At 45.9% G+C, this 26,016-nt stretch overlaps 1 protein-coding gene across 1 annotated transcript in view; it reads right to left on the bottom strand.

Moving 5' to 3' along the window:
- Positions 1–782: 782 nt before the first annotated feature.
- LOC126526663 (WW domain-binding protein 2-like) overlaps positions 783–26,016 on the bottom strand; it is a 97,280-nt gene continuing 72,046 nt past the window's right edge. The window contains exons 6-8 of the mRNA XM_050174527.2: positions 25,188–25,403; positions 6,502–6,635; positions 783–1,910 (exon numbers count right to left, since the gene is read on the bottom strand). Of these exons, the coding sequence (XP_050030484.1) occupies positions 1,857–1,910; positions 6,502–6,635; positions 25,188–25,403 (404 nt within the window). The 3' untranslated portion in view covers positions 783–1,856. The remainder of the gene's footprint in view (positions 1,911–6,501; positions 6,636–25,187; positions 25,404–26,016) is intronic.

The following is a 26,016-nucleotide window of genomic DNA, read 5'->3' as shown; positions in this document are numbered from 1 at the left end:
TGGCATCACCACCACCTACAAAGTTTTCTAGATGGAACGATGGCATTGGGATCACTTAAGCCACCATGGGAATCTTGGGTTGTATGTGAATTTGCCAATCTCAGTGCTTATAGTTTCAGATGTCTTTGCATCTCTGTTGACATTTTCTAATTTTTTCAATCAATCGCACATACTTCTAAATGCCCAAAGGGCAAGTTTATATTCACATGCTTAAATCATGAATTGTCGCATTTAAAATGCAATGTTTTGTTTAAAACAATAAATTGGCAAAGTCAAAGCATTGAGGTGCTCGTGACAAGGTAGGAGGTTGTATGTGTTGGAACTGATGATTGGTTCACAGACTTCAGCAATGACAAAGCTCCAACAAAAGCCACGGTATAGGTTTTTGGGTTGGATGCGCACAAGAACATAAGTGTCCATAATAAAGGGGTAAGGGTGTTCTCGCCCTCCAATAAAATAAAAATGCGCGAAGGCTCCCGAGAAAAATTTTCAAGTGTACTGTCGTCCCATATGCATGCACAGCATATAGCAGAAAAAATTACACCATGTGGCCAATGCTGACAATGGCCTGCTGACCATTAGGGAAGGTATACAGTATGCTCAAGCTGCCAACAGCTTCAGTGGGTGCTAATATGTTTTTGTATCATTACCTTATGCATAAAAACCTGAAAATAAGAGTTTTAGGTTTTGCACACCTAAAATTATGGGACGTTCACTGCTGAATATGCAAAAGAATGCAAGCAGGGCAAGGAAGCTTAGGTGCACTAGTTATTAGTCCAATGGAACTGTCATAAACATCTTTTATTACTTAGAACCATACACCTATATATAGAGTGTAAATATGACCAGAAACAGTACACCAATATGCAACATTTTGTCAGTCATGTCATACCAAGACGCAAAGTGCCACAAATGAGCCTAGCAAGTACCGGTCTATGCAAGCATCTCTTGCTCTGCATATTAACAGTACAGGGTCCTGAATATTTGGCTGCATGTGTTAAAAAAAAAGATTTTGCGCTTACCGCAACACTGTTCTTGCTGAAATTTTGCAGAATTATCGCATTTTGGCGTCGACTTCGTTTAGTATAACACTTGGCAGGATTAGTCGCCTGTTTTTAAAAACAAAAATGAGAAGCTGTTTTCGCCTATGGGTAAAAATGGCATCTTAAAAGCTGGCCCTGGCACAGACTTGTGTCGCCACCTGCCGTCCTCTACAGAGAGCAACGTTTCAGGTAGGCCTGGCGCGTGTTGCACGTTCCTGGAGCAGGCCAGTGCCCTCCCTCAAATGCTGCTTTCTGCAGGTGATGACAGCAGGCGACACAAGTTTATGCCTGTGCCGCTGCGGCAGCAGCTCGCATCCCCATAAGCGCATGCAAATTTCCACTTTTTTCTTAGAAACCAGGCAATTAACCATGCCAAGTGTTATACTAAACGAAGTCAGCACCAAAATGCGATCGTTCTGCAAAATTTCAGCAGGAACAGTGCAGCGGTGAGTGCAAAATCTTTTTTTTGAACATGTGCAGCCAAATATTCAGGACCCTGTATATAAAGTAAAAGGTTCGCAACTTGGGTGTTTGCTAGAAATCATTCTTTTTCTTTCTTTTGAGGGGGTGGGGAGCGAGTACCTTGTTATCCATGTACCATGCATTTCGAATGTAGAGTTAAACAAAAAACAAGAAAACTGGTCCACTTCATCTTGCGCACGCAATGCCCAAGAGAGCCTCACTAAAGGAGCAGGGGTGCCTTCTACTAGTGCCTTCTACTCGCACAAGTATCTGCAAATGAGCGCTGGAAACCTAGAAGCAGCCAAGTTACAAGCCCCGATGTGTTCCTCTTGTCTCTTCTTTCACTCGCCCTCAGTTTGTCTTCTTGGAACCCTCGGAGTAAGGCGGCGGCGGCCCTTCCGGCTGCTGCGGTTATGAGAATGAAAAAGAAAGAAAGAAAAAAGGGACTTTATAGGCACATAATGAAATGGTAGGTTGCACAAGAGCACAGTATTGGGCAAATGTCTGAATACCACAGATGCTAAGAAAACTTCCTTTTTCGAAGCCAGGGCAGGCACGCTGAAATCAAGTAGCAGAACCTATGCAAATTTGCTCAAGCACTGTAATGCATCGAGAAAATTTCTCTTTGCAAAGCTGTGCTTAAATCAATATTCTGCCAATGCCATGTCCTCTACACTTTTACTCAAGACCTTACATGCCTTGCTCTTCGTTTTTATCATTTTGTGCATTCCAGAAAAACAAATATTGTTGGGTGCGTTAAGTACTTAAAGTAATGATGACTGAAGAAAGCAATAATTTTTTGTACACAATTGGACATAACTACGAAACATTGTGAAGTAGTTTTAATGGCCATATTGAAAAGCTGTTTCATAGAAGTACCTTCAGCCCCTACAAATAAATGACTGCAGCTTTGAAACTGGCTGCATTCTCTAACCTGGTAAAGCATCTTGACATTTGTTACTACTTCCAAAATAGCAGCCTTCAGTAAATGTGGGTCTTCACCAATATAAACACGAGTGATTCCACAGACACATATTAGTCTAGCGAATTTAAATCCTGAAATATGTGAGACCATTGTACGAGTGAACTGGTCGCCGAAGTTCAAAGCAAGCCACTTTTTGGAAGCTCGGGCTATGCAGGAGAATGATGCAAAGTCACCAGGTACCTCTAACCTGCTCATACTACAAGGAAAGCTGGACTACTGGCCCTGCTACCCAGAGCTGCTCGGCAGTGGGATTGACTTTTCAATGTTGTCTCATGGCCTAGAATGCTGGACAAACTCATGGAAGATGTCCAAAAACTATCTCCTTCTCTTTACTACAGCTAGTGCCTCATTGTAAAGAGCTCTTTCTTGTCGTTGAAAACAAAGAAATGAAAGTGTCCATACCAAAGGTTGGTAGATAAGGTAGCTAGAATTGCATTCATTTTCATTTTCCCAATTTGTCGAAATCGAATCGTAACAAATGTGCTAGATAAGCAATGGTGGAATTGACAAGACAGGTGTAACACAAGTGTAAATGGTGATTCCGAAGTTGCACCCTTAAGGGGGCCCTGAATATTGTGCAGAAAAAACAGAAAATAAATGTTTTAGGTTTTGCGCACCTAAAATTATGGGACGCACACTGCTGAATACACAAAAGAATGCAAGAGGAGTACAAGAGAATGCAAGCAGGGCAAGGAAGCTTGGGTGCGCTAGTTATTAGTACAATGGAACTATCATAAAAATAAATATCTTAAAAGGGGCCCTGAATCACTTTTCACTGAAGTGCAGAAAGACATTTGAAGTGGAAATAGGCTGTTTGAGAAATACTTTGCTGCAAAAAGTACTTTAATGCATTCAGCAGAAGTGGAGTCATTGGCAACCAACACGGCTTCTGCCGGGCTCCCGTTCCTTCTGCAATGCTTTGCACCGCGAAGGCTACGGCAAAGTGGGGCGGCCCACAATGCTCCGCATATTAAATGTCACCGTGGCAAACAGTTCAAATTTCATTTTGGATGTTAACGTAGACACCACGACTTCAGATTGTGGTGCCTACGACACGCTAGACATAAGCCAAATGCGGTGGTCCTCAGCGAACTGCAGTGCACTTAGCCAATGGACTTGTGGCCGCACCCCATCGCGGCTGCAGTGTCTACGTTGCAAAGCCGACTTCCGCTACCAATAGCAAGCCACATGTGGGAATCCGCTTTATTATGAAATAAAGTGTCGAGAAGAGCGTGAGTAGCAGGTTTCTGTTTGAGAGAAAGGTGACTTTGCGCTCCCGCTTGCGAGTTCCATACACCTCATACGACAGCAAAACTTGGCCGAGAATGTTCACAGTAGCGTATGCTACCAGCAGGCTATGTTATTTCACCAAGCCCGAAGGGTGTTTCAGAGCCCCTTTAAACACTCTGTCCATGTGGTGGTACATCCCACCCAGCTGACTACAATTTCAGAATCATTTAAACTTCCAAAATTCACTGACCAGGAAAGAAATGGTGAGAATACTGCATATTCTTGTCTGCACAAGGGCTGCACCCCTGAATTTGGTCCTCAAGATTTCATAAACAACTTAACCTATTGGCTGTGTTGCTTTCCCGCAGGCGAACCCCGCCGCTGTACCCTAATATCTGCACACGGCACTGATGCAGTACAAAATGCACATTGGTTTCTTCGTAGGTTGTGATAAAAGTCTCTTGTCAGGAAGCCCGTTAGCATAACTGTTGGCACCACCACAAAACAAGTTACCAGGTGCCCCATGCTTTGTGCCACTACATGTGTGCGAAGCATGTCATTCCCAAACCACCCAAACAGTCTGTAGGTGTTCAACATATTTAAGTTTCGTGCGGCAACTTCAGGAGCTTTTCCCGAAGCAACCTTACACACAGCACGATGTCCAAGGAGAGCACCGCCTTCAAAGAACACGTTCGTGGCATGGCACATAAAGGCATATCAGTCTCCTCAGTTGTTCTTGCAGCCATCAAATAAGCATGGGCGAAATTCTTATGCCAGCTTCTGCCGTCATGGTGCACATATGCATTTGTGCAATGTGCCATTGAAGGTGCTGTCCACGGGCTTAGCACTTCATACGTACGGTACAAGCTATGAGAAGTTACGTCGTGAAAATCACAACCATCACCAGCACACAGTGGTCATCTGAAAGAGCTAGTTGGCATTGGCACAACATGTACCTCCCTCTCCTTGGCCGTTGTGACTGTGTGCCATCGTGTGGGAGTCAACCAACAGGTGAACATGCTTCTTGGCCAATCCCCCATTGTGGGTATGTGCCATACAAAGGGAACTGTAATCATCGACATGCGGCAATCATCTCGAAGAGTTACTGGGAGCTTGCACAAGAGAAGTGTGTGTGTGATTGTGGCCTAATCATTAGAACATCAGGCTGCTGTGCTGGGGGTGCCAAGGTAAAATCCCGCTGCCGAATGCATTGATTTTTCTTTATGTGAATGCCAATCTAGTCGACATGAACCTGCGGCTGACTGACCAAAAGACAGACTGACCAACCTGGGCAAAACCGTGAAACGGTAGGCAAAGAGAGCTTCACTTTAAAGCTAGGCACAGAACAGCAGGAAGCCTGGTAGCGAAGTTCGAAGCAGCTAGAGTTAATATATTGGCTCAAGAGGAAAAGCTGGTCGAATTAAATGGCAACTCTAAGGACGCCAACATGTTAGTACTTTCAATTTTGGTAACGCTGAAAAAAATATAAATACGACGCAAAAACAATCTTCACACATGCACATATGGACAATGTGTAAAGTTCGTTACATTTAATTTTGAGAAAGATCCAATGGCTATTTAAAAAATTTCGATGTACAATTTACTGTGCATGAAAGGATGCATTTGAAAGTACCGACGAAGGCTCTGGATTGCATTGATTGTGCCTCTCATCTGAATCGCATTTCTTCGTCTGCGAACGCGTGCCTGTCCAGTATCGCAATGGGGTGGCACTTTTGTAACCAATTTCAATGCATGGGTGCTATGAGGAGCTTTGCCTCTCTAGAGTTGGCTATATTAACTGCAAGTGCAGTGGCTGCAGCTGCCACTGGACCGGCATGCAAGAGCGTTGGCTTGAGTCCGTGAGACAAGAGAAATAGCAACGGTGGTGGCTTTGGACATTAATGCAATAAGCATTCTTTGCCTACTTCAGCCATGTTGAGCCTACCTATCTGTCTACAGTAGAACCTTGTCGATAAGTTATCATTATGCACATTTCCCAGACACCAACGTTCACAATCGGGAACACCAAAAAATGACACAATAAAGTTAAGCTCATTTTTTATCGATTCATACATTCCATGAAAACACGATTTTCCATGTTCAGTACGTTGCCAAACTACATCCATATGATATGTTTTCCGGCAGCCAGATCCCATGTAAACAAGAAAATGCGCAAGTTGCGTCGCGGCAGCTTCACCACAATACTCACCTGCTCGTCTCCTGTGAAAATGCTGGTGCACACTAATTTTCTCATTTCGGTACCAGCAAATCTCCTCCGGGGTCATCGCACACGGCATTCACAGCTATCATCGCCAATCCTAGTGCGATAAGCGTCTTTGCCTATGTGTTTCACAGCGCGTGGTGCCGTCGGAAGCGTAGTGCAAGTTTTTAACAGAATTCGTGGCTTGTGGCTGTGTGTGGCTGTGTGTGTGTGTGTGTGTGTGTAGCCATTTACGCCGACCCAGTGGTCATCTGCAAACCGTAGGTTGCCGAGATATATGCTGTTGATCCTCACTCCTAAATCTTCCCAGTCTAATAGACTGAATACCTCTAAGCAGGCAGCGAATAGCAATGGAGAGATTGTGTCTCCTTGCATGAGATCTTTTCTGATCTGTATATCCTGAAAGAAATGACCGTAACGGCATTGCGACAACGAGCACGTACCTAGTGGCACGAGCCTGGGTCACTAGAAGGGCATAAGAGGCTAGACAGACTCAAAATGCCTAAAGCAGGCAAAAAATGCTTTGCATAAAAATACTGCAAAGGCAAACTGCGGCTCACCGGTGGTGCACTGGCATTGGCCTGGTCGAAGGATGGCGGAGGTGCGGCCGGCACATACATATAACCTGGGTTGGCCGGGTTGTAGTAAGCCGAACTCTGCGATGCCTCGGCCGCCTTGGCCATGGCTCCCGCCGCTGTGAGGAGAGGAGATCACATCAATCTGTCCCGTTTTCTATTCAATAGAAGTGGAAGACCATGAGGGAGAACATGCTCAAAAGACCTTCAACCTTGTATAGATAACAGCAGGGCAGGTCATTGCTGACAGAAGTTTGCACAATAAGAGCATGGCCCCATACAAACATTACCATTTTGTAAGCTCGCATGCCGGTCGGTTTACATATGCGACGTGCTCAAAGGAAACAGATTGAAACTTTCCATCTTATTCTAGCTCCTCGTTTTCTTCTAGAACACGATGCCCCCTCTGTCCTTGTCTAAGCAGCACTTCATAAGATGCAGCCAATAATGTAATGAAAAACTAGGCCAGAACTTAGCGGAACTAACTCTCTAAGTATGTGATTTTGTAATTTAAGGTCTTTTAAGACCTGCCTGCCCCCTTAAATATTGTGATGATACACGTCTCGACAGCTGCATGTGCATGTTTTACAGGTGGCCTTGCACACACTCATTCATCAAAGAGACTTTTCTACACCTCGTATCGGTCACAAATTTGCGATTTTGGCCATACTGTGATGCCCTCACATACACTCAACAGACGTCGAGTTTTCTCTTAGATAACTAGAAAATGAGCGAAGTCTACCTAATAGGTATTCAATAATTTTGGACTGATAATGGGATCAAACCTCTGTCTTCCAGTATAGCAGCCTAACACTCGAACCATTGGGTTCGAGTGTTGCGCATTTGGATGCATTATTTTGTTGTGCCAATGTCGCGCTTTGAAATGTCTGTGCGTCACATACATGCTTCTTGCATTTGTCCTCGTGATGGCTAGCGCTTTGAGATGCTGAGTTAGACTGCACATCCTTCAAGATTGGCCCATATTTTTTTTCAGGCGAATGCCTACGAATTGTGGTTGAGACTGTCCATAATGCTATCGCATTAAAAAAGATTACAATGGACCACAACCACTTCTGCAAGCTAAAGAAACCAATTCCAGGAATATTTCATAACAAACACAAACCAAGCAACAAACATAGTAGACTTAACTAAAGGAACCACCCAATAAATTGTGCAGCCAGGTAAGGTTTTGTTCGTGTAATATCAGCAAACACTTAAACTATGGTGTACTGGAACAGGGCAGTGTGTCTTCCGGCGGCAAAACAGTGCCTCCTTTTGCAATGATGGCTGGAGGTGCTGAAGCACGCTGGTCCACTGCAGCGCCATCTGTTGCTGCTGCCTTGAGTCATTGCTGGCAAGAGGAAAAATAATAATGCAACACAAGGCCTCCGGGATCGGCAGTTATGGTTGTCACGGAGGTCATGCATGTGCGCGTGGAGCTCGACGATTGCTTGCTGTGGTTTTTCCTGGCACATTCACACATTCTTTATGCGCACGGCGAGCGCTGGGTTTGTAAATGTCTTTTTGTGTGTGCGTGTGTGTACATTGAGGTTCCTGCATAACGATCAGAATCCTAGGCTGCTTCAGATCGGGCACATGAGAACATTCAACATGAGAACATGAGATCGGGCACATGAGAACATTGGCTGTATTTCTTGCCCTTCGGCGCCGTTTTGCAGAGCAAAATATCCAAACGATGACAGCTGCATTCATCAGAGAGCAGTATTTATTTTTTCTTCACTGAACCCTAGCGACCACTTTTCTGGCTGATGCAACATGAAGAGAATCCTGTGCAACCCACCAGGCTCAATGCAGGTGCTTCTTCCAGGCTTTTCATCCCCTTGTGTTTAGAAATACTAAAAACATATGCGTGCTTAGCGAACGGAGCAAGCAGACGAGCACTTGTTTGTCTTCTGCAAACGAAACATTGAGCATACACTCAGGAACACTGCGTACTCTATGGTTGGAAACATGCTACTTAGACGGTGTTATTGATGTATCCTGACAGTTTGTATAATTTTTTTTGCAAGTTATAATAACTTCAATTGTGTTTTGAGAGCATTTAAGTTTATAAAAGCAGGAAGTTTTGCACATGTTTAAGTTGTATTGTATATATTCTGTACTTATAACATGCAGTACCACGCAGCTAAGATCTCAAATAAGATAGCAGTATTAATAAATAAATAAACAAAATCAATTTTGTGCGCTAGGCACGTGGGTCGATCGCAGCGTTTTCTGGTGGCATCATCGCAGAAGCGTCCCCGGTGTTCCCATTGTTTTGCTGTAAGGACGACACATTGACCAATTCCAGTACACCATCCTTAAACTGAATCAGCAACCATGGAAGAGTACAGTTCAACCTCGATGTAACAAATGCAGATATACTAAAGTAAATTTAAAATTTAGTTGGTCATGCTTAATTCAGGGATGGAAGAGGCCAAGGGAGTTCTGGAGCACCTGTGGGAGCAGCAAATTTGGCACAGTGGAGCAGGTTTAGTGCACGAATTGTTTGTTTTGGTGCAGAAGATACACATTTTTGAGCATGCTAGGTAAGGCTCAGCATGAGTGACATACGCGAGTTGTCCAACTCAATCCGGGACTTTTTCTTTCTTTCCAGGTTTTAATGGATGCCTAGGCTGGAGGCTTTGTATGCAGTAGAAAATGGCACCTGTGTCCTATTACTGGTAGACGGCACTCATTTCTTGTGCTTCTGGATAGACTGTTATTCAAGATGGCAGACGACAGTGTGAACGTCTACGTGGAACAGCATGTTGTGTTGAAGCTTTTGGTGAATGAGGGCATAAAACTACCAGTGCTCCGCATTTTGTGCACAGCGAGATTATTCACGAGTAACGGGGTTTAGCCGCCGCTCCCATGTGGCCAACTCTATGCTGTCGCAGCACTGCTGCAGATTGCACATGAGATGACTATGTCTATGGCGAGACCACAGTCACGTTCACCTTTGCCCACTGCCGCACTGCAACTTGAGCTTCAGACAAGACAGCAGAACATTTATACAATCGAAGCTTAGGATAACGAAGCGAGTCTCCATCGCATCCGAGCCAGCCACCGTTGCAGCAACGTGAGCAAGAAAATCCGATTTTCGCTTGATAGCCGACATTGAAGCAAAGTCTTGCATTTTTCTTGAGCTTCCTTCACTTTCTCCAAATTAAAACGCTGCAGTAGTTGTACTAGAATGCTACATGAATGCCGGTCGCTGCCAGTACCACTTTCATCTGCTAAGCCTATTCCGCAGTCATGGGGGGGGGGGGGGGGAGGGGGGACTTGGCACAGGTAGCAAACCACTTCCGGCACCTTCCAAAGCTAATGCGCACTTTTGAAAGTCCAACAACCCTCTTTTCTTTTTCTGTTCACCGAATTTATGGCTTGCAGTGAACTGAATTTGACATTGTTTCATGCCGAGTTTCGTAAGCACGAGCAGATGACGGCAAAAAAATCCGCCAATGGCATGGCGTGCTTTCGGTCACGCGCTTCAGTCAACGAATGGAATTGTGTATCCGGAGAACTTTTTTGCAGGCTTTTTCTTCACAGTTATTTCACACACAGAGTAGTGATGGCGTGAAAACTAAACGACAAGAGTGGCTCTTTCAAACAAGACTATAATGGTTGGGATCGGAAACTTAGAACGGCAACTGCACGTCATGAAAAAAAGACCCTTTTTCGGGCACTTATCAGTAAATACATCTCGTCGACGTGATATAAAACACCATTATGACCACAATAGTGGCCAAGATGCGTGACAATTTCCGAGATAATGCTGTTTTCAAGAAAGTGATTTTTCTACAACTTTTTTGGTCTCTTAAACCCGTGCCCCACTTAATGCCGGATGTGAAGAAAGGGCTCGCGCTGCTTAGCTTGCTACAATTTGGCTTTGGCTTCCGTTGCATCTTTCCCCGTCATTTTTATGGCATGCGACATTAGGGTAGCTAGCGATGCATTGAACCTTTGGCTCGAGTTTGTTCAAAAAAGCCCTGCATAGGAGTGAGAGACTTTGTTCAAAATAATTGTTGTGCAAAATTGATGCACGGCTTTCGGTATTCGAATAATGTGGGATTCTTCATTCTATTTACTGCACTATACTGTTACACAAAGGATAAATAAGAGAGACTGACACACATGTGCGCATTTTCAAATTGTTGTCTATTCAAATGCATACGACTTTGCTGGGACTAACAGAGCAGTTCGAACTTTCCGTCAATTCCAATTATGAGATTTCAAATTATTATAATATCACTGTAAAAGCAACAAAACCGAGCATGAAAAGGCAAAACTAGCGTCGCAATTTGTTACTGCAGACACCTGACACACAAGAGCTGACATGAATTTGAATCACTGGTACACTTGTTTTGCACATATTTTGGCGGCAGCGGCTGCGCACTTTGCATGTTCCGAGGCTAACATTTCAAGATCTGCCTGGTTATCTCTAGTTTTTTTCGCTGCTGCATCCTTCTGCTAAGGATATAATTTGTGTAAGATAAGGAAATCTGTTTACTTTTGCAAGGGTGGTGAAGCTACTTCGCAATATGTGAAGTGACAGGTGCAAAGGTAGCAATGCAATGTTTTGAATTGTCATCGGGTGCTGGAGAAGACAGAAGGCGTGGATACTATAAGACTACCCATGGAAGCGAATGCTGCTTATCTTGCCGACGCTGCAAGACTGGGTTAGTGGGTGGTTGCCAGCTCCTAATAAAATAACAAAGAAGTGGCTGTTGTACACATCATTGTTTTGGTCTCTGTGGAACATTGCAGTCGACTCTCCTTATAATTGACCCTGATAATCAGACAAAAGACGTCCATTTTATCTGAAATCCGTAATATTTGAAATAGTTCACTTTCGAAACTTTCATTGCAACATCTAACAACTTCATTGCAAAGAGTAAGTGCAAAAGTCCAAAGTAAAAAAAAAAAAAAAAAAAGGCGCTGTTTCGCCCGAAAGGCAAAGCATCGATTGTGATAGGAAATTACACAAGATAAGTGTGGCATCAGCAGTGAGCGAATTGACCTTCGTGCTCTCTCTCGCTTCAATGCAACTAAGCGTCGAAAGCACAGCACATACAAAGCTGCTGGCATTGGGCGCACATTGTCCACATCGCAGATCGCTTTCAAGATACGGTGCCCGCGCGGCCACACTTAACAGAAGCCAACGAAGCCGAAACCCCCTCTTTCCCTAGCCTCCCCTCTGTGCCTCGCACGCGAAAGATGGTGTGCTTCCTTCTTTTTCTTTCTTTCTTTCTTTCTCCCTCCCTCGCGTGCGCGCAAGATATTCAGCTGCAATCGTCAGCTGACCTTCACAAGTCAGTTGTCAGCCCGTGTCGACACAGCAAAAGTTTGTTTGATACGTCCGATTTTTACAAAAATTGCTGCTAATTTCGTCCGCTGTAGCCGATAGTCTAGTGTAGCGCGGTCCATTAAAAGTGAACTTTGTTGCATTAATAAAATAGGTAGAACAAATTAAGGCTGAAATATGGTCAATTATATCCGAAGTCTGTTGTACACGGGTCCATTGTAACTAGCGTAGACTGTACACATTTTCACCCATTTGTGCTGGGAGACACCGCTCCCTTTTTCGGCAATGGAAGTGGAATCGGTCGACCAGCGTCCAGACCTGCCAGCGTCTGCGGGAGCTACACCCAGGAAGGGGAACTGCCCTTGGAACGAAAGTGACAGCGATGACACTGAGCCATACTCTCCCTCGAGCAGCACCACTTCGGATGATGAAGGCTTCGAAGTCTACACACGACAGAAAGTAAAAGATGAAATGTCAGCAGGTATCAAAAAAAGTCGGCTGCGACTCCTACGCCGACAGCTCCTACGCCGACAGCTCCTACGCCGACAGCTCCGGAGCATTCTCTTCGTTCCCAATATGGCTACGGACAATCTCAACCGACTCGATAGACAGGCCATCTCTGTTTATCTGGAGGCTCTCGCTCCATGCGAGATAAAAGACGTCAGAATTAATAACCACAAGAACATCCTCCCTATCGATGTTTCTAACCAAAGTGCCTTAGATTCGTTGATGAAATTTACACAGCTAGATGACATCAAAGTGCGCTGCCACATGCCACAGAGCTCAGAAAAAACTGCAAGCATGGATTACAACATCGGTATCTCAATCTATGACAGTAATCTGCCTATTTTGACCAAAACAATGACAGACAGCACTGTCATAATACAAGCTCGTCGTAATGGCAAATCAACTTGCGTGAAACTCCTCTTCAAAGGTGATTGCTTACCATCGCATGCAAAGGTTGGCCATTTTTGTTGTACTGTATGACCTTACTGTAAGCATTTCAAGCTTACAGCCAAGGCTACCAGCGCGACCACATGTGCAGGCACTTCAGTGAGCTAAGAATCAGCAGAAAGCAAGACAACCGTCAAGTTGAAACCAAAACAAGCCAGCTGTGATTATGGATGACGACAGTCCGAGCTACAAATCTCGAAAGTTATGCTTGCCCCTTGCAACGTTTAACACCCGAACCTTTTCAAGTGAAGCTAGCCTAGCAGGACTCTTTGAGGAACTATCAGGCATTGCTTGGTATATCACTCACCTTAGTGAGGTTAGAAGAACTGCTGAGGCTTATACAACGCTGACAAACAGCCACATCCTCTGCTATAGAGGACTACCAGACAAGAAGCAGTTCGGAGTAAGATTTCTGATCCGTAAGGACATAGCGGGCAACATTAACGAATTCTACAGCATGAATGGGAGGGTAGCAGAAGTCGTAATAAAGCTGAATAGGAGGTATTGAATAAAGGTAGTACAAGCCTACGCTACAACCTCCAGTCACGATGACGAAGACATAGAACACTTTTACGAAGATGTTAAATTTGCAATGCCAAAAGTGCAAACTTAGTATACTGTAGTCATGGGTGACTTCAATGCAACAGTGGCGAAAAAGCAGGCTGGTGAACTAGTGATTCGCCACTACGGCATCGATTCTAGAAACACTCGAGGAGAGATGTTGGTAGAATTCGCGGAAAGGAATCGGCTGCGAATAATGAACACCTTCTTCAAGAAGCGTTGGGACAAAAATTGGACTTGGGAAAGCCCTAATGGTGAAACAACAAATGAAATTGATTTCATACTTTCTGCGATCCTGGCATAGTGCACGATGTAGAAGTGTTAGGTAAAGTGCAGTGATCATAGGTTAGTGAGGGCTAGGATTCACCTGAATTTGAAGAGAGAAAGAGCAAAATTGGTCAAGAAGAAACAGGACACAGTAAGGGTAAAAGAAGACCAATTCAGGTTGGCATTTGCAAATGAATATGCAGCGTAAGAACAGAGAGATGAAGATGACATAGAGGCAATGAATGAAACCATAACTAGGCTGGCTTCAGTAGCAGCAATAGAAGTGGGAGGTAAGGCACCAAGGCAGCCAATAGGTAAGCTCTCCCAAGTAACAAAGAACCTAATAAAGAAATGACCAGATAACCTCCCCACCCCCGCCGCCATGCGCACGACGGTGTGTTTCCTTCCCACTTTCATTGCTTGTTTGCAGGAATTTGAGTCACAATCGTTGATGCCCCTTGGGCACGGTTGTGCAATCACGCAGTTGCTGCCAGAGTACAACCCACCCCCTTCAGCGAGGCTTTTTGCGGAATGAAAGACTGTAAAGTGTACTAGAACAGGGGAGTGGGTCCCACAGAGGCCACCGCAAACGGCGAGAATGAAGCAAAAAAAGGCAGAAATTTGCAGTGGCGCTACCATCGCCTTTTGAAGTTCTGGCCAATCAGGTGCCTTGGCGGCTCGGCGGAACGGCACGCACCGGAAGCGCCGAGCTGCTGTCTGCTCAACACACCATCGTGCTTGCGTTTTTTTAAATAATTTTTTGTACATAGTATGTGCGAAAAAAAAAAGAATACAATAAAATTACTGCTTTGCCATGAATTGAGGTTCCTCACTTCTGTCAAACAATGCCGTCCGCACGATGTACATGTGCACAGACCACCTACGCATATGTCTTTAGCTTGTCTAGCAACTCAGCAACTTGGCAAAGTGTTCGAATATGAGAGGTTTAGCAAACCTGAGTGAAACAACTACTGCTGTGTTGCAAAACCGTACACAGTAGATTGAAAGGTCGGGTCAGGTCAAGCTATCGCTCGTCGGTGTCCCTAAAGATGAACAAAGGCGCCGGGTGAGGAAGCGCAATCTTCACTTCACCAATCGGCCCTTCGGAAGCCACTGACTCCATTTGCGGGCTGAACTTTTATGCAAAGTACATACTGAGGCATTATGTGCATACCATTGAAGGCCAGGAAGTATTTACAAAGCGTGGAAAGCCTGCGCTTCCATCTTATGAAGTACTCACAATCTTTCCGTATCTTCCAGAGTATCTCTACGAGCAGCCCATGCAAAAGAGAACGGCCTCACAGGTAATACATATAGGATGCTCATCATAGAGAACACCCCCACTATCAGTTGAACTGTCATTGACATTGCAAGCATGTGACAATGGAAACCTGTGCGAGCTTGAAGGCATAGACAACCTATAACATGCCTCTTAATTCAAGCAAACATAAACATGTGTTGCTTTATTCGCCCAAGGCACCTGGGTGAAGTGAAAGCCAACTACATCTCAGGCGTATTACGCATAAAAATAAGGGGAAAAAGCTCCTATTCTGTATATATTGTTACGTGTAGAAAGACACAGACGAAAGAGGCTATTTACAGGCTATTTACACTGGACTGGAGCCACAGCGCCAGGCCGACATTCACTCGTGCCAAGGGCACAGACCCACTTCGTCGTCGTTCTCGCGGCAGCTCGTCTCTCGGGTATCTACCGATAATATCGTAATACTACCCCCCGGCGGCAAAAGCGCCGTCACGGTGCTTTCAAATATCCAAGGCACATGGAGAGTTGTAGGGCTTGAGTCGGGTGACGTGGACAATGTCACTGGTTGTCACAACGGAGGATGTAGTGGGCGTAGGTAGAACAATTTCATAGGTGACATCAGTCACTTTGCGTATCACGCGATATAGGCCTGTGTAACAGGAAAGCAGTTTTTCACAAAGGCCAACTTTACGCGATGGTGACCAAAGCAACACGAGGGTGCTGGGCGCAAAATGGACATCACGGTGACGGAGGTCGTAGTGTTGCTTATGTTTGTCTTGAGAGACTTGTAGACGAACGCGCGCAAGTTGACAAGCATGGTCAGCATGGGCGATTGCATCGCGGGCATAAGCGCTAGTTGAAGCTGTGGCGGACGGAAGCACGGTGTCCAGTGGTAGCGTTGGTTCACGGCCATACAAGAGGTAAAATGGGGAAAAGCCGGCAGTTTCGAGACGGGAAGAGTTGTATGCAAAGGCAATGTAGAGAAGAGCCCGGTCCCAGTCACGGTGGTCGTCTGAAACGTATTTGGATAGCATGTCTGTAAGGGTGCAGTTCAAACGCTCAGTGAGGCCATTCGTTTGGGGGTGGTAGGAGGTACTAAATTTATGCTGAATGGAGCAGGCCCGCATGATGTCGTCAATGACTTTCGCCAAAAACGTACGGCCACGGTCTGTTAGCAATTGACGTGGAGCACCATGCTTCAAAATGATATCATGTAGAAGGAAGTCCGCAACGTGAGTTGCGCAACTGGTCGGAAGAGCGCGGGTTACGGCGTAGCGGGTCGCGTAGTCAGCCGCGACTGCAACCCACTTGTTTCCTGATGTAGATTCCGGAAATGGGCCGAGAAGGTCTAAGCCAACACGATGGAAGGGCTCGGCAGGGATGTCGAGCGGCTGCAGGTAACCAGTGGGGGGCTGGGAAGGCTTCTTGCGTCGTTGGCAAAGCTCACAAGCAGCGACGTAACGTCGTACGGAACGGGCAAAGCCCGGTCAGAAAAAACGGCGACGTACACGGTCATAGGTTCGAGATACGCCGAGGTGTCCTGCCGTTGGTGTGTCGTGGAGCTCTTCTAGAACGGTTGAGCGGAGGTGTTTAGGTATGACAAGTAGGAACTCAGAGCCGTCCGGATGAAGGTTACGACGGTACAGAGTACCGTCGTGGAGGACGAAGAGGCGTAGAGTGGCGTCGGCCGGAGAGTGTTCAAAAGAGTGTTCACTATCTTCAAAACACGTAATCAACCTACAAAAAATATTTCCTGCTCGTAACGAATAATGTGGCCTACGTTCTCCCTAAATGTCAAATTGCTGCCATTATTAGGGCAACGGGGAAATTTTGTTAGAATTCAATATATCACCTTGAGAAAGGCAGGAAACGACAATTTACCAATTTTTATTCAACACCTAATTAAGCCACACAGTTCATTTATTCTGGTACCTCGTCCCATTTCTGTACATGAACCCCATTTCTTCACCATATGAGCTCTGAATTTCATTCCCTGCTAACACAGTGAAAACACTCACATGTGGTTTAAAAAGGAAAGCAAACTAATGTATTTACTCGCATAATGATGGCACTTCTTTGTCAAAAAAGTTGACACAAATTCAGGGGTGCGATTATTACGCAGGTTAAATTTCCTGCAAAAATAATTTTCTTTTTCATCCCACGTTTGCTGCGGGATGACAACAGGTCAACAAGCAGGCGGCTGCCGCTGTACAGTGCGGGACACCAAACAAATACGGCAACCGGCAGAGCAAGCCGAACGCGATGTTTGTTCTTCTCATGAGTACATTATGCGCATTGAAACAGTTTCTTCCGTATCAGTAATGAAAATTATAGTTAATGTCGGCAAGTTTGTGACTATAACGAAGCCATGTCCGCTTTGAGGGGACAGAAACAGAGATGGGTGAGCGTAGCTGCCAGTGACATAGAAACACACGGCAGGCATGCTGCGGAAACTGCAGCACTTGTCTTTACTGCTATCCTAATACGGCACATTTCCGCTAAGGGTGGGCGAATATCTTAGCTGTGTTACAAGCGTCGGCGTATGAGTAGGGTACACTTCTAACATATCAGTGTAAACGTGGCTACTATCATTGCCGCTCGCAATTTGTTGCATACCCACAAGTGCAGACGAGAAGAATCGAAAGGCGCTTTTTTTGATGTTGGCCAAAACCATTATGAAGCCTACAAGTAATAAAGCAAGGCAAGTTTGGTTGTAGATTTTTTTTTTCATGGAAGTGCAGAAAGTGATGAAAGAAATGCAATGGTACATCTGCTTAAGAATATTTGGTGCATGCAGACCACTTGGTATGTCTTAAAGAGTCGTTCGCATAGCATTTGACAGCATTCGACAGATGGTAAGCGCGATCATCATTAGCTAGACTTGGCACACGACATAACGCTGCGACATGTCTGGGGTGCGATCATTACACGGGAAAGAAAAAAATTCTAATTTTGACGAAAAGATTCAGGGGTGTGATCATTATGCGAGTGCGATCATTATGCGAGTAAATAGGGTAGAAACGCGATCCATCTGATTATAGTCATGCTCGAACGCAACTGCAACGCTGCACTTAAGCGCAGCCATGCTTCTGTTCGACACAGTCAGACGCTGCCAGCCGGGGCCTCCAGCGAGCGCAGTCGTGGCGTTCAGAAGGCGGCGACGATGGCACCCTCTGGATTTTCAATAAAAAAATGCCTCAACGCAGAGCCCTCGTCGGACCCACTCTCGCAATCTAGTAGACTCTAGAGATGGTGCACGAAATTAAGTTGCGGTCGCCGGCTTCCCTCGTGCGCTTTCACTCACAGCTACGCCATGTGGCACGCAGCAGTGGCAAAAATGTGCTTGCAGCGTCCATATAATTGCTACTGCAATAAAAGTAGGAGAAACGGTATGATTCGATGTCCGACACGGCGTCGGACACAATTGCACCCGCCGGACGCCATATCAGATGCCGAATCATACCGTGCGTCTCCTACTTCATGGCAGCAAGTTCAGGGTGCGATGATTATGCGAGAAAAAGAAAAAACACTTCTTGATTGGAGAAGTGGGGGCTGCATTCATTAGGCGAGTAAATATGGTAAACCTTTTGCAAGAAGTTATAGCCATCTTTTGTGCTTGTTTTAAGTGTACGGTGCAAATATCGAAATAAGGGAGGGCTGGTTAAAAAATGAGAACTTGGAGCCCTGCTTATAAAGGACCTCTCACATAAGAGACAATTTACTCCCCGGTACCCATCTTTTATAAAGCGGTTCAACTGTATAGCGAATATGAAGGTGAGTTGGAAAGGCTTCAAGTGATTCGCCAACGAGCAGTAACGAGATACAAGGGCACCAAATGCATTCATGATCTCAGGGAGGCGAGGCCGATCCGAAAGAAAATTCAGTGCCGCATCGATATGTTACAATCTCAAAAGTGGAAATCCTTTTGCAAGTCTTTGGAACCTCGTGAGCCTCTGTCCCGTATACGGAGAACTCTGTGTGGCCTACAATCGTCTCCGCAACAGCGCCACCCTTTTAAGCCTGTTTCCCTGCATCAAGGACGACGCGAGATTGAAGCTGCCAAGGACTTTTGCGCAACAATTGCTGGCTGGCCGTCACTGCCTGTATCAACATCACGTGGTGTTGCGGCATCCCAGGACTCCCCGCATGGATCGCATGTTCTCTATGGAGGAGCCAGAAGCTGCACTGGCGACTTGTAGGAAGTCATCACCTGGGTCCAACAGAGTCACATATAAGGCACTTGGAAACCTTGGCCAAAAATGGAGAGACACTACAAATCCTGCAGCGAAGGATTGATTCCTTGTGAGTGGAAGGTCAGCTGCCTAGTACTTTTACTTAAGAGTTCTAAATCGTCATTAGACTTGGCATCGTACCCTCCCATCACTCTTGCCAGTTGCATTGGGAAACTAATGGAAAGGACGATGCTGACATGCACCTTGAATGGTATTTAGAAGCACCCCAATGCAATGGTGGGCTTCCGGCGAGGTCTGTCATCCATCGATAACATGCCCGATCTGCTAACATATCTATTCAACATCGAAAGAGCATGAAACAATTAACGGTGGCGATTTTTCTCGATGTCAAAGGTGCGTAGGATAATGTAGCACACCAAGCAATCCTCGATGCTTTGACCGATGTAGGTAGTCGTGCACTGTGCTGAATTCAATTTTCTGGCCACAAAGGCGAAGTAATTTGCCCTACTCATCAACAATGCGGACTTCCAGCCAGGTGGCGGCTGGGTATAGCACTTCAAAGAGAGGCATTGCATTGCTTACAAAGTCGTCTCTGGCGAGGGAGCTTCGCTTCGACATGGAGGCGAAGCGGAAGTGGGTGGAGGAAACGCTGCCTCGCATCCTTTAATGACAACTACATTGACACCGATGTGTATAATGGCAACGAAACGGGACTGTTCTTTCAGATGTTGCCGTCCAAGACGCATGCACTCAAAGGAGATACGTGCAAAGGTGGCAAAAACAGCAGGCTGTACCTCAGCATGCTCTTGTGCTTCATCATGGACGGTAGCGACAAGTGCCCCGCATTTGTCATTGGGAAATCAAAAAATCCTCGTTGCTTCCGGTGCTGCCAGGACACCGGTACGCTACGTCACAACAAGAAGGCATGGATGATGCAATAACTTTTTCGTGAGTGGCTCTTGAGTTCGATCAATGTATCGAGCGATCTAAGAGGAAGGTAGTGCTCATCTTAGATAATTGTAGTGCCCACCACTTCGTGCACAAGCTGTCAAGCGTGGAAATTTTTTTCCCGCTGCCAAACACGACGGCAGGCTTGCAGCCCATGGACGCCGGCGTGATTGCCAATTTTAAGGGGCCGTATCGTTACAGCGTCCTGAACAACATGGCCACGCGGACAGACAGGGAGCAACCAGACTTGAAAATCAATCTACTGATGGTCTTGCAGTTTATCCTTGGTGCGTGGTCCAAAGTGAGTGCTTCTACGGTCATTGCTGCCACGAACATGCTTTGTTCGAGGCAGAAATGACTTGTACAAAGCCTGTGAAGTTCCCACCGACGAAGTTATGCCTGTACTTTGGTCTACTGTCGACAAGGATGCTTCAGGACTCAAAGAGTTTCTACATGTGGACAGTGCATTAGAAACATCAGTACTTCTAACCGATGAGGCAATCATTGTGAACGTGCTTGCGTCAGATAGCGACAGTGACAATGACGGAGGAGATGACACGGTAGGGCAGGCTGCCTCAACGCTGTCCTCGGGGACTCGGTCTCGTGAGGGACCGAGTCCCCTGGATGCCCCTGGATGCCTTGGAGAAAGATGTCGGCAAGCTTTGCATACCGAAAGCAAGGCTGATGGACATGGTGTTTTCTCGTGCAAGCCATAGAGAAGTACGTGGCGAGGTGCTTGTGACGATCTCACCCCAACATTTCTTCAGGATTTCTCAAGCTAAGAGGTTGCTGCGGCAACCATCTCGAATTTTTTAAAAGGGACCACCAAAATGATGCCTCGGCAGAGACTCACATGTCACTTGCTATTCGTGACCCTTCTTTGAACTTGTTATAGGACTGTCATTCTTGAACGCTGACAGCTGCAGCTTGTTACATGCGATCGGAGCGTGCAGGAAGCAGGGTTAAACAATTAGACAAGATAACACAAGCAGCAGCCGGATGGAGGTGGAAAACTTGGTTTTTTGCACAACAGCTCTGCCATCCCTCCATATTGTTTTTTTGTTTTTTTATGCAACCCAGTTATAACAATTATTGGTTATAACGATGGAATTTTCTTGGCACTTGAATATTGTTATAAGTGGGTTTGACTGTACATGAAAAAGAGGTTGACTGCAATAGACCATGTATTCAAGTTTGTTGGTGGAAAGTCTTGAGGTGCATCTGTGCAATCGATGCTACAGCTGTACCATGCATTATTTATGGGCTTGCCGATACAGCCTGCCCATACTGGGAAGCACCAGTAAAAGGAAATTTTGCACATTCCAGTGTATATGAGCCCAAGTTCTACGGGTGTGCCTAGGCCTCCATATGCGTGTATCCGCAGCAGCCAACATCGCCATAGCACGTGACCACCCCATAGCAACACACATAGCAGTGGACACTCTAAGAGTGCACATTCGACATGTTGCAGGGACACCCTTTTGCCATCTTGCTTGCCTGTCAACAACTAGGCTGCATATGAGATTCAGCCGTACTGTGACCACTCACAGGGCATCACTGCCATTGAATTACGTTCCAGCAGCATGGCTTTCGTTGCCACTGTGGTCTCTGCATTGACCATGCCAGGCAGCAAGAGGAAGGCACACATGCCGTCAGCAACATTGAAGCAGGCAGCATTATTGCTACTACACGAGGTCCACAGTGAGCGCTTACGTGTTTATACACCGGTGGGTCGGTCATGCACTCCAGTTCAGCAGCTGCAGCACAGTACTTACTCGAATCTAACGCGCACTCTTTCCCTATAAAACAAGTCCAAAATATGTGTGCGCATTAGAATCGAGTACGACCCTAAATCTGCATTATCATAACGCCATCGGCATTTCAAGATGGCCGCCTCATACGCACTTCAAGCCTACCTGCTGTAACTTCCTCCATGTGCTACTGTATGTGTGCTTAGGCAATGCTTCCTTTGGCTTAGGTTAGTGCACCACCCGTCTTCACATTTTCTGTGTTTGCTCTATTAGCATGGAAGTGCCGACTGCAAGGACATGCCGAGTTCATCACGATGCCGCAATTAAAAGGAATGCGATAACGTGTGCGGAGATGGACGGAAATCGGGCTGCATCACGGGTGTTCGGAGTTCCCGGAACTTGCGCACGGGACTGGTGCAAACAGGAGAGGCGTTCTGCACCGGTGGCTGCTACGTACGGCACGGCCGCACGGCCCCTACCTTGAAAGTGATCTGCGATGGAGACAAGAGTCTACACACCTAGGCGTGCCACGCTGTGTTCTCGTTGCTTAGTTCGCGTTGAAGCGAGAGGCCGCACAAAGGTCAATTCCCTCGCTCCTGCTACCGCACTTATTCGCTCCAGTGTTTTGATAGAGTTTCCGGGGACATAGAGTGAGACGTGTTCATGTTTGCGTGTGCGTGCATGACACCATGCTTGTTAATTTAGCTAGTAAGCAAATGTTTAGAAGTTCATACGGCTGATAAAACTACCATCGTTACTTTTCGTATAGCTGTCTAACTAATTTGCTATCGTAATGGATGCTTCGCCTTTCGGGCTAAACTGTGACTTTTTTTATTTATCGCAGCTTCAGTGCATTGGGAGTAAATCCTTTTTTTTTTTTTTTCCAAATGAGAGAAAGTTGTAGTTCTCTATAAAAGAATGAGGTGCGCAGTGCTGTAAAGGACTTTTTTTTGGTCGCGAAAAACGGGTGCGTGTTACAATCGAGGGCGCGTTAGAATAGAGTAAATATGGTATTTGTTCCAGTAATATCTACCGTGACAAAATTCAGGATATTGCACTTAAAGACGCCTGTTGAACTTGCAGCTCTGTGCGCAGCAATTCAATTGATCAATCAGGAAACGCCCCAGAAATGGTCCATCTCCGATTCCAAGGCCGCTCTCCACAGTTTGCTCTCTGCATTACGCCGTGGACCCCCCTATGACTTGTCGCAGACACACGTGAAATTTACTATCGGACAGTTGAGAAAGGACATGAAATCGTGTTCCGATGGTTGCAAAGTCATTGTGGCATCCTTGGAAACGAGCAAGCAGGCGCAGCCGCTCTATTTTCACATACCAGTGCCCATTATGTCGCTATCCTGCTGTCAAAAACAGATGCAGCGGGAAAGCTCTGTGCGCTTGCTTGCGAGCTTATGCTGGCCCAACGGAATACGGCAGACTTAAAAACCAGCGTCTTAGTTACCTGGACCCTAACCTGAAGCTCTGCCTTCCACATGGCTTACCACGACAGGAGGTAGCTCTCATCTGTCGCCTGTGGCTTAGAGCAGCTGTAACAATGCATACTCTTACCTCATCAAAATGGCCACAAGTCCCGATTGCGAAGTTTGTGGGTGCAAAAAGGTGGCAGCACACCTCCCGTGTGATATTTCAAGTCTTTCAAGAGCAAAGTGTGGGCTGGCAATGTGTCGATGAGCAAAGGTGAACGTGATTACAGCCTCACCATAAAGATGGTTGTCTCGTGCAAGGTCTGCGTGTAGGCGTGCAGCTCGCCCCGCGTGAACAGTGAAACAATGTGCAACCCGTTCGCCGTGAACATGCATCGTTTTATGTGCAAGGTGCTGTGACTGAGGTTGTATCGAAATTAAATTGAGAAAATGAAGCAGCCACAACAGCCCTCCTGAAGGAACTGAAACTCACTCCTGGACTCCTAGTCACTGAACGCATGGTAGAAAAGAGGCACCAGAGAGCAACAGCTCGCAAGCGCGCCTCTGCAGAGAGCATGCGGCGGGCATTGAAAAAACGATATTTAGGCAATTCCAAGCAGGACTACACGCCTGGTGCCTACTGACAAAATCAGAATTGTGAATAACGTAAATAGTCTACAATTTCGTGATTCAGTTGGCTCAAATTGGACTTGTTTTTGAACGATTTCTCAAAATGAAAATTTTGCTAGAACTGCAAACTTGAAGAAACAATAACTCTGCTTTCAGAGCAGCTAACACTGCTATTTTTTTTCCGACATGTGGCTCTATCTGTAGAGCACACAACAGTGGGAGTGAATTTTCACATAACATCTCCAAAAATTTTCAATTTTCCACTAACCCGGAGCATAAATTGGGTGTGTCTGCAACATTCAAACTCAACTGCAACAGCTCGGCTAGAAATCATCATATCAAAAAAGTACTCCTACGACTGTAAGGCTCATGCTTTTTAGTATATGGTCATGTGCCAATAGTAACTCTCTAATAAGTATTTTCTGTGTTATTCTACCTTCACAAGAAATAATTAATTTTAATTATTCCAATACTAATTGACCGACAAAAAAAACAAATTTTTGAAATCAGCATAAAAAACACGATCATAATGTCAAATTTGTTTTTCAATGGATGAAACAATTAAGACGTTTCTATCTCAAGTACAGTGTCCCCCTTAAAGGAAACGGGACTACAAAAAAAACAATAGATTGTTTGAACTGTTGCATTACTTTTGTTTAATCGTCTCTTGCTTTCTTACCTTTTCTGCCCCTTACCCCACATCCCCCTATGCGGAGTAGCCCACCAGGCACGTCATCTGGTTAACCTCTCTTCCTTTCACCTCTTGTTTTCCTTCCCAACAAAGTTGCAAGGTGTTTGAACAGAGCTGATAAGTTGCATGATACCGCACAAAGCAAAAACTTTGGGGGGAGGACGCACAGTCGCATCGGCGCAGCCCCTCTGGCTGCCTTGCAACAGCCAGCTAGCAGTGCGCTGAGACCTGTTCACCAGCTTCGCTGGGCATTGCACGGTGGCTCCACTGTGCATATCATCTTCCGTGTCGCGAAAAGCAGTTCCCAACATTCTAAATGTAGCATGTTTGAAGCTAATGAATGCAGGCCGGAACTTTTCAAAAATTGGTAGCATCCCGAAAGTTGTACGAGGCGTGATTGCATCAGCGAGATTCTACTGTAGAACAATGCCGGTTTTGATAATATGTCGGATATAACAACGAGCATTTCAATGGGGGCGAAATGCAAAAAAAAAAAAAAGCCTGTGTCCCGTGCACTGGGGGGCGCGTTAAAAGGTCCCGAAGTGATCAAAATTTATCTGGAGTCCCCCTCTACAGCGTGCCTCACAATCAGATCCCGGTTTCGGCACGTAAAACTCCAGAATTCAATTCAAACATTGAGCAGCCGTGGCACCGACAACTTTCGTGGCCAATGCTACTCACACTGATATGGTCCGGCCGGCTGGGTGGGAGGGGGCCCGGAGTAGCCGCCAGCCTGGGGCACGTTGAAACCCGGTGCAGGTGCGGGACCGTTGGGTGGCATAGCTCCGTTGGGGTAGCTCGGGGGCGCTCCCGCTGGGTAGCCACCCGGGTTGTAGTGGGGGGGACCATTGACACCCGGGTATGGAGGCGGCATGTCGCTCATGAAGACCGAGTTGGCTGCACACAATGTAGAAGCTGGAGTCATCAAAAGTACATCCTCGGAGTGAGCAAAACTCACTGGTGTTACTGGGCCACGCAACTTTGCAGCAGCATTCGGAACAGCCAAGAATGTGTTTTGGAGCAGTAAAATGCTTTTTGGAGCAGGTTTAATAAAGCAATTGCAAGCACATTGTGATAGCCTTTACATTGGGCAAGTTGCAAGAGCAATAAATGGTCATTTTTTGGCATTAGTCAAGACATCCAAAAATGACACCACTTTGTCACTGTAGACTGCAACAAAGTAGTGGTGCCCGAAGGCGTAATCTATAGAATCCCACTTTCATCTGGCATAGGACAAACAGGGCACTGCCTCTATGAAGGAATAAAAGAACATGTGTCAACAGTTGGTTGTGTGAACTGCTTCACATTGAAAAATTTGTTCCTGCATTTCGCATTTTGAAAAAACCTAGCGCCAGTTCTAGTGAAGAAGCTATTGGGAAATATTGGGAACTCTGCGCATACAGGCTGAGGTTGTCACATCTGTAAATGCACCTTCTATCTTGCTCACAGCACCTGACATAGAGCTGGCAAAAATATCAAGTAAACAAGGAATCATACACCTGGCAATAGT

This window comes from Dermacentor andersoni, chromosome 8 (genome assembly GCF_023375885.2).
Source record: "Dermacentor andersoni chromosome 8, qqDerAnde1_hic_scaffold, whole genome shotgun sequence".
NCBI lineage: Eukaryota > Metazoa > Arthropoda > Arachnida > Ixodida > Ixodidae > Dermacentor > Dermacentor andersoni.
This window is presented reverse-complemented; position numbering and strand designations above follow the sequence as displayed.